Source organism: Gekko japonicus, unplaced genomic scaffold, assembly GCF_001447785.1.
Source record: "Gekko japonicus isolate JY-2015 unplaced genomic scaffold, Gekko_japonicus_V1.1 scaffold2123, whole genome shotgun sequence".
In the NCBI taxonomy this organism is placed as follows: Eukaryota; Metazoa; Chordata; class Lepidosauria; order Squamata; family Gekkonidae; genus Gekko; species Gekko japonicus.
In genome coordinates, this window is record NW_015166484.1 from 233,052 (window position 1) to 249,473 (window position 16,422).

A 16,422-nucleotide genomic window follows, 5' to 3' on the forward strand; every position below is an offset into this window, starting at 1 on the left:
ATTAGAATATGATATCTAGGTGGTGCCGTGCAAGGCAGAGCTTTGTAGGATCATATCACTAAGGAGTCTGGAACAGTATTTGAAAGAAGCTCCTGAAGGCAGTCAAGACAAATATTATGGAATTGGCTCACTATAGTGTTTTCAGCTGGGGGAAAAACGTCGTGAAGGTTGGGAATTTTAAGGGTATGGATGTTGTCTGGATTTCAAATGGCTCCTTTTTTTGCCAGACAGGGGAAAAAGTGAAGGTTGCTTAGGCATTGTTTGCAATCTAAGCAAGTTGCAGAAGTGTGCAGCTATTTTATTTGGTCTCCTGTAATATCATGGAACAAGAAGGAAAGTGACGGGATGACTTCTGAGAAGATGAAGTGGCAACTGGCCAGGGGCACAGCATTTTGTTGTAACCCGTTTTCTTCACCTCTTTAGGATTCTCAGCTCCGTCAGAGTACCACGTACAGTTTACATCAGCCTCAGGGAAATAAGGAGCATGGCACGGAAAGAGATGGGAGCCTCTATAAGAAAAGTGACGGGTATGTGTCATAGGGACCGCTGCTTTGAAAAGATAGAAGACCACTTGTGTCCTTGAAAGACTCAGTTCCAGTTACACCAAAATTTAGATCATGATGTCTCTTGTTTTTAAAACCAGAATCAGAAAAGTGTGGCAGAAGAGGAAATGCACAGTTAAAAATGGTTTCCTTACCATTTCCCATGGTACAGTAAGTATTTGTTTATCATATTCTATACACACAGCTTGTTGCTAATACAAAAATCCAAATTAGGCTGCAATTGTATTTATAGTATGAAATCAGCTAGAGTCTTTACAGGGTATGTTCTGGGGAGATAACGATAACTTTTTTTTTTGTAAAGACAACTTGGCAAAATTGCCATGAGAATTAAACAATCTTGGCATAAAAGCTTTCTTTAGTATGCTGATGGTGGATTATGAAAAGAACCAAATACTGTACTGTGTTGTTAAAAATAATGAAAGGGAAAACTACCAGATACTTTTACTTTGCGGTGAAAAATAACAAGAGCTTGTTCAGTGCCAATTGGTGTGCAGACTATAAGAAATATTCTGTGAAAAATACTGCATTATGGTGGCATCACAGTTGGAAGAGGAGCTCTAATGCATAGGGATTTTTTTTAAATGCAAAGTGAACTAGAATGAAAGGTACTAATTCAGCCTTTTTTACATGCAGCAGTGGGTGGAATATTTACTCCCATGCAATCTGCAAATCATTGTTGAGGAGAGGGTGGGTAGGAGAGCTGTCATGGGTGAAGTAGCCCTGTCAGATGGATTTTAATTATGTTTTGCAAAGTAAGGTCTTTTGTAAAAAGGTTTCAGTCAATGAGCATGGCAACGATTCTCCAAACTGGAAATAAAAGTTAAGAGTAAGGGTGGTAGCTGCCATTCCTTTGAAAATTGATCCGAAAATATGAAGCATACTTATTAGATGTATCTGGTTTTAAAGATGGTTAGACGTAGTGTTTTTTGTTTCTGGATGTACTTCCTTACTAAGGTCTAAATATGTCTAGAGGTGTCTTCCTGCCCCCACAATATGACGTGTGTTAATGTAATAGATCACTGCCTTCTAAGCTTCTCTGAGTTTAACATCTTTAAGGTAGTAGCTAAGAAAAGAAATGGGAAGAAATTTTAACCTGTATGCATTGTTGATAAACCTTTGTTGGTTATCATCCTGAGTTTGTGCACTCTAACAGTTCTAAACTGCGAAATGTATTCTCCGTGAAACTAGACTGCAAAGTAGTGCTAAAAAGGTACAAGTCTTGTGTTTTACCAGCTATTAAATACCTCTTGGATCTCCATTTCATATGCATAAACAAGTGTCGTCATTGTACAGATAGACAGGATCATATCAATAAGAATAAATTAGTGGTTTGTGGGTAACGTGTTGATTCGTTTTCATCTTCAGAATCCATCTTACACTGCTTTGGAACATCAACAGACTCTACCAAGGGTCGCCAGCTAGCCAATTTTTGTTTTTATCTGACTAGTTTTTCCCCAGCATCCAATTAGGAATACTGACCATGCTCTGAAATCCCGGCATTTGCAAAAACTGCCCAGGGTGTTAGAAGAGGCGCTTCGTGGCTTGAACATATTTCTCCTGAATGTATTATACATCATCACAGTTGTTGCTTGCCCTGGATGTCTTACTTGGGGACCCATGAATCCTTGTCCTTTCAGGATAGGCCTCAATTTTCTTCAGCCAGGAAGACTTCAGCCAGGAAGGCTTTTAAACTTTCAAACACGCACACTCATCCTAAGATCCATTTTTGTTCCAGGTCACAGAGCTGTTTAAAGTGATTCCTTTCGCCCCCTCCTTTCTGTACCTTGGTACAGTCATTGACAATAATTAACCACATGTTGTGGCTCAAAATGGTTTCTTTTGTAATGCCTGTGTTGGCATTCTTGAAGAGGTTATTGTGAAAAAAAGAGCTGCTGAGGTATGAATTTGCCAGGGTTTCATTCCCCATGAGGTGACCTTAATAGTAGATAGAAAATGCCAGATTCATTGGTGTGGTTGTAATTTCTCTTTGGGGAATGAAAGGAACAGAACACATGCTTAGAAACACTCCCTCATTTGGATATTCTGGGAATGAGCCCCATCTCAGATCAGACTTTGGTGTCATAGTGTATGCATTTCAATACCTTATTGGTGTGGTGCCATTTATTTCTAACCTTCCAGAGTCACTTTTCAGTTGTCTGCATTATAGTTCCCAATTTCCACATCCCATTTATGGAGAAAATATGGTTATTTCCTCTTTCCTGCTGTCCTGTATTAGATCTACATCTCAGTATTTTTGGAGAACCATAGAATCAAGAGAAGAAGAGATTGGATTGATACCCCGCCCTTCACTACCCAAAGGTGTCTCAGAGCGGCTTACAAACTCCTTTCCCTTCCCCTCCCCACAACAGACACCCTGTGAGGTGGGTGGGGCTGAGAGAACTCTGACACAAACTGCTCTTTCAGGAACAGCTGTGCTAGAGCTTGTGACTGGCCCAAGGTCACATCAGCAGGTGCAAGTGGAGGAGTGGGGAATCAAACCCGGTTCTCCCAGATTAGAGTCCGTGCACTTAACCACTACACCAAACTGGCTCACCAATCAAAGAATTGGAAGGGACTTTCAGGGCCATCTAGTCCACCCCACTGCACAATGCAGGAAATTCACAACTACCTCCCCCACAGACCTCCACTGACCCCTGCTCCTTGCCCAGAAGATGACAAGAAATCTCCAGGATCCCTGTCCAAACTGGCCTGGAGAAAATTGCTTCCTGACCCCATAGAGGCGATTGGCATTTCTCCCGGACATGTAAGAAAGGGCCATGAGAACTAAGCACTGATGCAACCCTTCCTGCCCTTCCTATTATGAACTACCTAAGTTCACAGAATCAGCATTGCTGTTAGATGGCCACTTAGTCTCTGCTTAAAAACCTCCAAAGAAGGAAAGCCCATTACCTCCTGAGTAAGCCTGCTCCACCAAGGACATCACTCTGTCAGGAAATTCTTCCTAATGTTTAGCCGAAACCAATGTTCCCCCTAAGCTGTCAACTGTTGTGAGCAAAAATTATACTTCATGAGCCAAAAAATATACGCACATAAAAGCTGTGAGTGAGCCCATTTTTTTTTAATTATTTCAGTTTGGAAATGGAAAAAAAGGGAAAGAAAGGGAGAGAAAGAAATGGGGAAAAAAGGGAAAGAAAGGGAGAGAGAAAGAAAGGGAAAGAAACAAAGGAAGAGAAAGAAAGGGAGAGAAAGATAAGAATGAAATTAAAAAAGGGAAATAAAGGGAGAGAAAAGAAGGAAAAGGAAAGAAAGGGAAAAAGGGAATGAAAGGAAAAGAAAGACATGGAAAAGAAAGGGAGAGAAAGAAATGGAAAAAAGAAAGGGAGAAAGAGAAAGAGAAAGAAAGAAATGCAAAGAAATAGAAATAGAAAGAAAAAAAGGAGAGGGAAGGAAAGAAAGGGAAATAAATAAATAAAGAAATGGTAAGAAAAGGAGAGAAAGCAATGGAAAGGAAGAAAAGGAAAGATAGAAAGGGAAAGAAAGAAATGGAAAAAGAAAAGAGAAAGGGAAAGAAATGGAACGGAATGGAAAGAAAGAAAGAAAGAAAGAAATGAAGAAAGAAAGAGAAAGAAAGAAAGAATAGTGTGGGCCAGACCTGCCCCTCACCCCTGCCTCAATTGCTCTTTCACACACACACAAACACCAGCAAGGTGGGGGGGAAGGAACCATGCGGCCCTCTCCCTCCCTCCCTCCCTAGCAAAGGGCTTCCCCTAGAACCCGCCCGGTGCTGGCGTCGAGAGGCCCCTGAAGAGCCTCACTGCCGCATTTTTGTTAAAGATCCGGGGAGGGGGCAGGAACCATGCAGTCCGGTTGGGGCCCCTCCCTCCCGCCTGCCCACCCTCTCCCTCCCTAACAAAGGGCTTCTTCCAAAGTCCCCCCTGGCAGAGAGGGTTGATTGACTCACCTGAAGTGGAGCAGGGCAGCCGGTCTTCTTGGGTGACAGCAGGGGTTCCAGTCTGACTGACTTCTCACTACCGGCCAGCACAACAGGAGGGCCTGCACAAGCTCCTCCTGTAATACGGCCCACAGGCAGCCCCACCTGGACCTCCACCCAAAACTGTTGTCCAGCTGAGCCAGACCAATTGCTGAGCAGGAGGGAGGGAGAGAGGGAAGGAGGGGCCACCTACTTTTCAGACCTGCTGCACTGGGATGAAAATCCCCGTGCTGAGGTCCGGGAAACTGTAGACTAGCGCACCCTAGCACAGCCTACAGGGACCCCTGGCTGAAACCTCTTGTGTTGGGATACTCTATGATAACTAGATCTCCTGACAAAAATATGTAATCTTTCATTAAAATCTGCCGCCATTCCTGAGAACTGGAAGGTAGCTAATGTCACTCCCATCTTTAAAAAGGGTTCCAGAGGAGATCCGGGAAATTACAGGCCAGTCAGTCTGACGTCGATACCGGGTAAATTGGTGGAAACCATTATTAAGGAAAGAATTAGTAGGCACATAGATGAACAAAACCTATTGAGGCAGACTCAGCATGGGTTCTGTAAGGGAAGATCTTGTCTCACTAACCTGTTAGTGTTCTTTGAGGGGGTGAACAAACATGTGGACAAGGGGGATCCAATAGATATTGTTTACCTTGACTTCCAGAAAGCTTTTGATAAAGTTCCTCATCAAAGGCTCCTAAGTAAGCTCAAAAATCATGGGATAAAAGGACAAGTCCTTTTATGGATCAAAAACTGGCTAATTAATAGAAAAGAGAGAGTGAGTATAAATGGGCAATTTTCTCAGTGGAGGGTGGAAAGCAGTGGGGTACCGCAGGGATCAGTACTTGGTCCACTGCTTTTTAACTTATTCATTAAGGATTTGGAGTTGGGAGTAAGCAGTGAAGTGGCTACATTTGCGGATGATACGAAGTTGTTCAGGGTGGTGAAAACCAGTGAGGATTGTGAGGCACGCCAAAGGGATCTGTCAAGGATGGGCGAGTGGGCGTCAACATGGCAAATGGGGTTCAATGTGGCCAAGTGCAAGGTGATGCACATTGGAGCCAAAAATCCTAAATATAAATACACATTGATGGGGTCTGAACTGGCAGAGACTGAGCAAGAGAGAGATCTTGGAGTTGTAGTGGATAACTCACTGAAAATGTCGAGACAGTGTGTGACTGCAATAAAGAAGGCCAATGCTATGCTGGGGATTATTAGGAAGGGTATTGAAAACAGATCAGCCAATATCATAATGCCCCTATATAAATCAATGGTGAGACCTCATTTGGAATACTGTGTGCAGTTCTGGGCACCACACCTTAAAAAGGATATTATAGCTTTGGAAAAAGTGCAGAAAAGGGCAACTCGAATGATAAAAGGGTTGGAACACTTTCCCTATGAGGAAAGGTTAAAGCGCTTAGGGCTCTTTAGCTTGGAGAAAAGACGACTGAGGCACTCCCGGACAGCGTCTTGAGCGTGTGCACGTGTGCGCGCCGCATCCACGTCAGCCGGAGGTGACGTGATGACGCTGGGCACGCTGGTGGTGGGGCCACAGCCATCTGAGGGGGAAACCTAGAGTTTTCCCCTCAGATGGCTGTGGCCCCGCCTCCAGCGTGCCCGGCGTCATCACGTCACCTCTGGCTGACGTGCACGCCGGGGTGGGGTTTCCCCCGGGGCCCGATTCCGCAGCGGCAGAAATCGCGGCGGCAGCTCTAAAGCATATGGAGCAGAGGTCCATCAGTGGCTATTAGCCACAAGGTATAGATAGGGGCTCTGGGGCAAGTGATGCTCTGTCTTCTTGGTGCTTGGGGGGGGGGGTCAACAGTTGGAGGGCTTCTAATGTCTTGGCCCCACTGGTGGACCTCCTGATGGCACTGGTATTTCTGGCCACTGTGTGACACAGAGTGTTGGACTGGATGGGCCTTTAGCCTCATCCAACATTGGCGTCTCTTATGTTCTTAATACATTCAGTGTGTACAATATGGATGAGGTGCATGTGCATGAAAACAACGGTGACTAATGCCTCATTTACGGAATGCATTTGCTTTAAAGTGTTTCATGGTGATTTTAATGAGGTGTAGTTCCAAGTAATCATGCTTAGGTCTAGAAGCTTAGCATATCGTTCTTAAAAGTGCAGTAGCCAGCTGGAGACCATGACTGATAGTTTTCAACGTCACACCCTATAGTGGGGGCAGAGTTTATGTTGTGCCGCCTTATGGTTGGCCATGTGAGCCAGTGCATCCTCAGTCCCACACATTTCTGTGATGATTTGCTAGCCATGGCACAGAAGCATGTTCTCTCTCTTCTTAACACGGTTCTCTCTCTTCTTAACACGGACAATGACTACAAACAATGAGGAACCAATGTGTAGAGATATATATACTAACAGAGCAGACAAGACAATGTGTATTTATATGCTTAACACAAAGCAGCATGGGCTGGTGATTTGGAAAGGAGGATGAAGCTGGCAGGATGGGCCACCAGAGCTTGTCATCTCCACCACTGGTTTTCCTCCAAGGGACATGTGGCCTAAACGTGGTGTTTACGTTGTTCAGCTGCCCATCAACATACGCATACCTATTGGTAATGACTGGAGGCAGCTTACAGCGTTTGTTGCTGTCGATGTGTCCCTATCAGTAGCACACAATGGTCACGCAGTGTATAAACGTGATCTCCAGCCATTCTTCTTCCCTCTGCACATCATTGCTCTACTTCTCTCTTTTCAAATGTCAAGGCAGCTGCTATACTCTGAAAAAGGTTATTGTTGCCAGGAAAAGTGATGTTGACTTACACACTAAGATATCAAATAGGAAACTTCCATTCTCTGGAACATAAAAAGAGGAAGAAATGCTCTTTTCTAAGAATGCTTTTCTTACATGCACTGACTTCTCTGTTTGCAGCACCAACATAATGTCTCTGCAGTGTAATGTTTTGGGATTTTGCACTGATGTAGCAGTTGTTCTGAATACTTGACTAACTGATGTAACAGACTCCTCTGGGTCAGGCTTTTAATTAACATCCATAGAAACTCTGACTAAATAAGAGACTGTTGTCTTCTTCCTTATTCTGGTTCATAAACTTTATATTTGGTTGTTTGGTTTTTTCCAGTTGGAAGGTAAAACCATGATTGTGCTTTCAAACTTGTTTCTACTTATACCTACTGTATTTGAGTTAGGTTTTTGGTCAGATTCCTCTAGAGAAGCGTTCAGTTAATATTCCTTTCTAGAAGAGAGACTGACCTGGTTCCAGATTAGGTGTGAATATATTTACGCAAGTTTCTCATAAAGATTAAAGATTAAAATGGTTTTGCTCATTAAATGTTAGAATTTTTGGAATTGAAAGAGAGATGGGATGAAAGGAAAGAGACTGCATAATTATTGTCAATGTTTTCTTTCTCCATAGTTGGAAAAATCTGTTTGACTTTACTGTCAAAATGTGCCACTAACACTGTTTATGTGTGTAAAACAACAGTGGGCTATATGATTTCCTGTCAAGGGATCTTTCTGGAATTACTCTGTCTTGTGTTTCTATGGCAACATTTTATATGTACCTTTTTAATGTTAGTTTTGTCAGTGACTATAACCATTTAATCATGTCTAGCCTTGCAGCTCTGCTATAAGAACAAGGAGAGCCAAACATAACCTGTAATGTTAAGGTCTAATGTTGCAAGAGCCACATGACTCCTTTTTGCCCTGCTGGACACACTGTAAGAATACAAGCGGCTTTGATTTTGTCCAGCCCACCTTACTAGCAAAGGAGATGTTGACCACCTCAGCTATATGTCATCTGTAAAACGTGGCCACAGCAAATGGTCTCCTAAGTTTTCTCAGAATTCCACTAATGCCTCTGAAGTGCTCCTAAGAGTTGTTCTTATAGAAGGACATCCATGTGGAATTTCAGAATTATGGCATATTTATCCATCCATGATATGTGAACTACTAAAATGTTTCTGTAGTCTCACATCTTTTCTCTCTCTCTCAGTACATGTATTCAAGCTGTAACACAGAAAGTGGCAACTTGACCTAACCCTTATTGTATGGATAGTTGCTTTCACTTCCTGTTATTTATCTAAAAAAGCCAACATACCTGAGTATAGTACCCATCTACATTGTGAATTTCTGTGGGTACACCTTGGATGTATTGTAACTTAGTTGCAGGAGGGTTGTCCCTTCCAAGAGCAACTTGTAACAGAAAACGTATTTATTCTTTATGTGTTCTTACTAAGGGATATTCCTTTTTGTTTTGTTTTTTTCCCTTTAATTAGGCAAACCGGCCTCCTGCAAAGCTCAATCTGTTAACTTGCCAAGTGAAAACAAACCCAGAAGAGAAAAAATGTTTTGACCTCATATCACGTAGGTTTGTTGTTCAGTTCCTTAGGTATTTTCTATCAGGCAGTTTTATAGACCTCCATATTGCTTCAAAAGACAACTTAATATTGAGATTCCAAAATTCAGACTAATATCAATTGGAGTACATTACTGTTTACTGTTAGCTTGCTTTGTTTAAACATCTTTTGCCTTTTTTATATGGGTCATGTGTTTGTCAGCAAAAGCTATTTGTTTCTTCGTGTCAGTTTCTGTTGTTGGATCTGCCCTTGGAGGCAATGTAACCTACTGGATATTTCAGGTACGGCTTCCTGATTTCAGCACAGAATCAGATCTCAAAATGATTAATGTCATGTGTTTAGGAGTCGGACTGTTGTCCAAGAGATTATGGATCAAGTTATGTCATTATAAATAGTTTAAAATTGCTATTGTGAATTTTCTTGAGGTTAGGTTTTCCCCCGCATTCAGAATTGGAAAGGACATCACATTTCGTAAGAATAATAGGTTAAAACCCATCTCTTGTCAGGCACTCCCCACTGGCCACTGCCTGAGCTACTACAAGATCCTGGCATGCTCACGTGCATTCCACCTGCTGAGTGAGAATAAACAACCACAAAGTAGCGCTTCTGTGAGGGAAGTGAAAAGTCATTGTGATTGATGGGGAAGCTTCTCACATAGCCAAGGGTCAGCAAGGAACAGAATGGGTGGCAAGAAATGTTGGATGGGCAGGCCAGGAAGTCTTGGAACAGACTGAATAATGCTGGTTTTCATATATTGATTTGAAATACCCAACTCATTTCAGCTGTCTGAATAACCACTACAACAGGGGGCAATGGCTGAGCAAAGGCATTAGACATACTGTCTTCAACGCAAATTCCCTCCTTATCTTTTCATTGGATTTTATGATTTGCCTGTTTAAATTACTTAAGTTTACTTTTAAAACAAAAGTTGTGAGGATAAATAGTACCAATACTATTTCCATAAGTGTGACAGGACTGGACGTATCCTTGGCAACCTGTAGCACTGAGGCCTGCAGCAAGCTGAATAAGGCTCTAGAGTCCATTAGTCCTGTTCCCCCAAGCACAGGCTGGACTTCTGAGCCAGTTCTGGCAGCCATTTATTCAGGCCCTCATACATACAGAGTGAGAAAGTGGTTATCAGCACCCTTCCTGCCTCTTAACTCACAAGATCTCCTCACTATCAGCTACCCCCAAAGCCATCTGGCTGCTGCCGTTAAGCCTTGCCTTAACACAAGCCCCTTAGCTTAGCTGACCTGCTGCCTCACCCAGTCCCAGCTGCTGCTAATCGCTGCTTGCTCCGCCCATCTCCCAGTTGTTAGTCCACATCATCTCTACCTGGGGCTTGCCTTGTCTTTCCAGAGCAGGTTTCTCAGAGTTGTTTGTCCACTCTTTCACTTCCAACAGTGCCTTAGTGTTTTCCTCATGAGGTGCACTTTCTAATCTTACCAGCCTGTCCCTCTCGCAACAAGAAGCCTATAACAAACATTCTTAAAAACATAAGCCCTGGTGGATTAATCCAGTGGTCCATCCAGCCCAACCTACATGTTCCATGCAGTGCTCAACAGGTTGCCCTGATGCTGCCTCCTAGGAGAGGTTTGCTGCCTCTGTATATGGCGGTTCACTTTAGGATAACCTAGGTTTGAATATTTGGCAATATGTACATGTTTAAAATAAAAGTTTAGTTGGTTCTCCTGAGTGCTTCATGGGGGCCATCTTTACCATCTAGTTCACAAGCCTTCCGTGTGGGCTATACACATTTCCCGCTCAGATTTTCTGAATTGCTGTGTATGGCTTTGTACTCCTTTGTGATTGCATGTTGCTGGTTTGGTGTAGATGGAGATGGTTGGAGATTTGTGATGGAGATCAGAAACATACAGAGGGCTCACATTCCTTTATTCCCCTTCTTGTACAGAAATTCTGATTTCTTTAACCATAGTTTAAAATTACACCAACATCTATTTATTTAAATTAGTTTAAAAGATGTATAAGCTTGCCTTTGTCTCTCACAGTTGGGAACCAAGGTAGATAACAGAAATAACAGATCATCAAATAAAACAACAGCAACAAAATGTGCATCTCAATTCTATGGTTAGGACTGCCCAAGGTCATGATTTCAATGCATAGTTAGTGCTTATACAGTCAACAGTAAACTGTGCTTAAAAGCAAACCATTAATGGAAGAAATAAATATCTATACAAGAGGAGATCAGAGAAGAGAAGATACAGGCTTGCAATACACCCCTAATCTCCTCTCAGAATGTACTAGACCAATGTGTTTAGAAGCTTCACAGTGCAAACCTAAACAATTTTAGTGGAGTTAGAAGGATGTAGCTCTGTTTAGGATTGCTGTGTTGGAGATGTAAAATACTTGTCTTAGATTAGGGATGACTACAATCCCCATTTTGGGTGTTGACCATAACTGATTTACATCAGTTATGGCCAGTGGATATACTTGCTTGGATCCAGCAACATGCAAGCAGAAACATAAATGGTCTTAGCACAGTTCCACATGTGCAAGACCCTGTGCAACACCTAGCCTTTCCCTCCCTATGTATTATAGTGCTCAGAAAATGGTTGCAAAAGATCTTCTGCAAGTGGAAATGCAAATGGGGATACAATAAGTTTGTTTTAGTGCAAGCAGCTACCACAGACTTTTTCTTGCATTTCTGCTTGTGCAAGAACTGTTGTTCAAGGAGAAATTTTGCTCTGAATGTAACCCATTGTTGACTTGTGAGCAGAATTCCTGCCCCTTTCATGTTATGAGACTTTATCATAATGGATGTTGCACATCTCTGTACATTTCCCAAGTTGAAAAAAGGCAGAGATCTTGTGGGTGGTTCTCACCAACCATTCAGGGAGGCAGGAAGTTAATTTTTTCCTCCTCCTCTATTATGTGGAACTGCCCTTCTCTCAGTTCAGCTCCTGGCTTGGAAGACCTACTGCACCCCTGCCTTGTGCCTGGGAGTGGCAGCCATTTTGGGACCTGCATTTTTGGCAGGAACAGCAGACCCTAGCCTCTGATTGCAGTCAGGAGCACCAGAGGCCAACCTCCAGCTGGGAGACTCAGGGAGAAAGCTTCCTCCGTCGGGGCATGCTTCTCCTGCTGCATTCACCCCCTCCCAAGGAAACGGACCCTGCACTGGGAATTTGGACCTTTTCCCTGAGTTCATGCATGTTCTCAGATAGACCATGTAAGAGGAAATCCTTAATCTCTGCCAGTCTAGGGGCTTAGATTCATCTTCAGGCCACTCAGATCCCCCCTCCTCCCCAACTTTCAACAGGGAACTGATTAAGATACCAGAGGCAGCAGATGGCCAACCAAAGCAGCCCATAAAGAACCCCCAGGGGGTGGCAAACACAGGGGTTCCTTTTGGAAGGGTCCTTAGAGAGCACGACAGAGGGCAAGGAGGAAGGGGATTTTTTATCCGATGATGGAGAAATTAGTGTCCCAGAGCCATCCTTGCACTTCAAAGCAGAAGACTTCCAGTATTTGTTAACCAAGACCCTGTCTGCCTTAGAGCTACAGCATGTGGTATCAGGGAGGAAGTCTCTAGCCCAGGGACCAACCATAGTTACAAGTCCAAGGGGACTTCCCCCAATATGATGTCTTTGAGAAGGTATTCCCTTCTCTGTGTTCTTTGAAATGCAGCTGAAAGCTGAATGGGCCAAACCTACTTCCAATCATCAGGTCCCCAATTTTGTTAAAAAAATATATGACTTACCTTCCTTTGCCAATGAGATGTTGCGGGTACCCCTGGTGGCTGCCGCTGTGGCCACACACTAACCCCCAGGTCTACTTTCAGAGGACAGCCAGGGATCGGTCTGGGACAACCTAGACAAGAAGATTGAAATTGCTTTGAAGAGGACACATGAGGCCACCACAATGGCAATCAAAGCTTCAACTGCAGCCTCATCATATCCAGGGCAGCTTTCGCAATGCCCAAAACCTTGTGTTGCCCTGATACAAGAGGGTATGGATCCCAGTCCTTTTGATCTCAACACACCCTCTCAAGATCCAAGCAGGATTCTAGAAGATCTAGCTGGGGGAACTCTAGACAGACCTTTAAAAGGGGATTCAACACCCCTAGGTTCAACAGACAAATGCCAAACAGAGCCAACAGGACAGAGTGAGACAACAAGCCTAACAAGGCATGACTCAGGTGACATTCTGTGGGGGGGGGGCACCTTCTTCTTTTCTAACCAGATTGGATCAGCTCCAAAATAGACCCATGAACACTGGAGATAGTCTCACGAGGCCACTCAATAGAATTCAAAAGAACCCCACCGGAATGCTTCGTCATCTCCCCTCTACCCAAAAACTCGACCAAGAGAAACATTGCTCACAAGGCAATCCGACTCCTCATCAACATTCAAGCAGTCAAACCAGTTCCCCTGGAAGAAAAAGGGCAGCGAATATACTCCATCTTCTTCACAGTCCCCCAAAAGAATTTCTGAACAAGTTTATCAAGCTCAGACACTTCCACATAGAAATGTTCAGGTCTATTACAGAGGCACTCCAACAAGGAGAGTACCTGACTTGAACAGACCTCACAGAAGGTTACCTGCACATACCCATCTTACCATCACACCAAAGGTACCTGAGATTCTGCGTTGGGCCTCAACACTTGCAATTCAGAGCTCTCCTCTGTGCCCAGGGTTTTCATGAAGGTTCTAGTCAATCCAGTTGCCTATTTGAGGGGAAAAGGGCATTCATGTACATCCATAACTGGACGATTTGTTGATTCACTCCAGCTCCAAACAGAGAACCGTCCATGACATGAGGGAGACAATTAAATGCCTGCAATGACACGGCTTCCTCGTCAACCTCTCCAAGATTTCACTGTCTCCATCTCAGAGACTGGAACACCTAGCAATGCTTTCCAGGAGGCACAGTCCCTTATTTCTCATGAAGGAAAAGATGCACAAGACCAAACAACTAGCTCGATTGGTCATCCAGAACAGCTACTCCTCCCTTCTTACACTCACCAAGCTGCTGGGACTCTGAATCTCAAGGACAGATATGATACAGTGGGGATGCCTACACATGAGGCCTCTACGATTTCTACTCCATCCATATCAGATCCAAATCATGGAAAAATAGGATCTACCCATCTCGGTACCCCAAAATATCAAGAAGAGCCTGTCATGGTGGATCAAGGCCACAAATCTAAGCAAGAGGAAAAAATACTGGTTTCCCACAGAGATTCACAGATGCCAGTCTCCTGGAATGGGGAGCGACCCTGGAGGGTATTCCAACACTGGGCAGGTGGTCCAAAAATGAATCTCACCTCCCCATCAGTGTGCTGGAGTTGAGAGCAATCTACTTGGCTCTGATACACTTCAGTGATCAGGTGAGGGATCAACATATATTAATTTGCACGGACAATGTCTAGGCCAAAACATACCTAAACAACCAGGTGGGATCACAGTCCACAGCACTACACGGAGAAGCAGTAAGACTGCTATCGTGGGCAGAACAACACCTTGCCTCAATCAGAGCTTACAGGCAGATTGGCTCAGCTGGCAAATCATCTAACAGGGAGAATAGTCTCTCTCAAGAAATCAATATGCCAGCAGATTGTGATGCATTTCAGCCCGCATCTTCTCTTTAAATATTAGCTTCCGAGATTTTTCACAAGGTACTACCATCACCAAGTGGAGGAAACGGATGCCCTGACCTTGATCTGGCGTGGGGGCCTTCTATACACATTTCCATCAATACCAGTCATCTCCGAATTGCTTAGAAAAATCTAGGAACAGAGAGCAGAGATCCTGGCCTTGCCAACTGTGGTTCTCCACACTACAATGGATGTGAGTATCCAGACCCCTACATATGGCAGTATTTCTGGACTTGCTCACTCAGGGCCCAGTGTGGCATCCCCATCCAAAATGGCTGAATCTGTCTGGAGATGGAACAGCGTCACTTCACCAAGTTAGGATACTCATCAGATGTAATTTACACCCTTCTAGCATCCAGAAAAGTGTCCACCATCAAAATCTATAATGCCTCTTGGAAAGCCTTCCACAGGTAGTGTAGGAGAAAATTGGTGACTGTCCTGAGACCCTCTTTGAGGTCTGTATTGGATTTCCTACAAGGCCTCAAGCCAGCAACCCATCGAAAGCAGGTAGTGGCCTTAGCATCAGTTCTCCCAGATATAGATGGCATCAACTTGTCCAACCATCCTCACATATGCCGATTTCTGTGTGGCATGACCCTACAGAATCCACCCCAGATCCACAGATTTCCCATCTGGAGATTGCATACAGTACTCTCAGCATTGACGAAACCTCCATTCAAGCCAGTCAAAGACATACCTCTGAAATGGCTACAGATGAAACCCATTTTCTTAGTAGCGGTCACCTTGGCCAGATGAATCTCAGAATTGCACACTCTCTCAGCAAAACTGGAGTTATTTATCTTTCATTAGGACAAGGTGGCCCGGTGGACAGATCCCACCTTGCAACCCAAGGTCATGTCCGCCTTCCACAGATCATAGGAAATATACCTACCAGAGAAGAATTAATCACAAATATCTTAGACATAAAAGAAATGGATAAGATAAATATATTTTTAGCGGGAAAAATGGACAGTGTGTTTAAGAAAAGATGGCAAAAATTTGAAAATTGGTTAGAAATATATGAATAAAAAGCTCCAAAAGTATTGTAAAACAGAAATTTGAAATATCATTTATGTTATGTATTGAAAATCAATAAAAATATTAAAAAAAAAAAAAGGAAATATACCTACTATCATTCTGTCCAAATCCAAAACACCCCAAAGAGAAGCCATGGCACACCTTGGATGTTAGAAGGACTCTAAAGGCTTACCTCGTGAGGACGGAACACCTCTGAAAAATGGAGGCGCTGTTCATCAACATCTCTCTTCCCCCAATTTGGGGAAGAAAATGCCTGAATCAGCTATCAGTTCCACAATCAAAACATGCATCACAAAGGCCTATAAGACTCTTAAAACTGAAGTTTCACATGGCATCACAGCGCATTCAGTGAGGAGCACAGACATTAATGCAGCATTTACGAAAAATGCATTGATAGAGGAGGTCTGCAGAGTGGCTACGTGGTCCTCCATTTCAGTGTTCATACGCCTCTACAAGCTAAACGTGTACCATTCCTCAGACACATCATTTGGCAGAAGAGTGTTGCAGCACATACTCCCTAAAGATGGTGATGTCTCACCCAAGAAATAAACTACTGCTCTGGGAGGACCCACAAGATGTCTTCCACCTCAGGGGAGAACGGACCTTTGGCTACTTACTGTAAAGGGTCCTTCTCTGAGAAAAGGAAGACATTTTGCCCCTCCCTGATCACATTGCCAGATTGCTGCTTTGCTTCAGTCTTACTTACTTACTTACTTCTCCCTTGTCCTGGTTTTGGGACGAGTTTCTGTTTGTCATGTTCTTAACGTTCTAGTTTGTTTCTATATAATGGTTACATTGAGGGTAGGACAGAGATTTTTTTCTAGTTGAGATTGCTTCTCAGAGTTACCTGAACTGAGAGAAGGCCACAGAGGAAGAGGAAGAAATTAACTTCCTGCCTCCCTGAAAG

At 43.5% G+C, this 16,422-nt stretch overlaps 1 protein-coding gene across 1 annotated transcript in view; it reads left to right on the forward strand.

Annotated features, from left to right (window-relative positions):
• Window positions 1-16,422, forward strand: part of ASAP2 (ArfGAP with SH3 domain, ankyrin repeat and PH domain 2) — a 144,031-nt gene that overhangs the window by 91,031 nt on the left and 36,578 nt on the right. Inside the window, exons 10-12 of the mRNA XM_015412136.1 lie at window positions 424-527; window positions 644-713; window positions 8,780-8,867. Of these exons, the coding sequence (XP_015267622.1) occupies window positions 424-527; window positions 644-713; window positions 8,780-8,867 (262 nt within the window). The remainder of the gene's footprint in view (window positions 1-423; window positions 528-643; window positions 714-8,779; window positions 8,868-16,422) is intronic.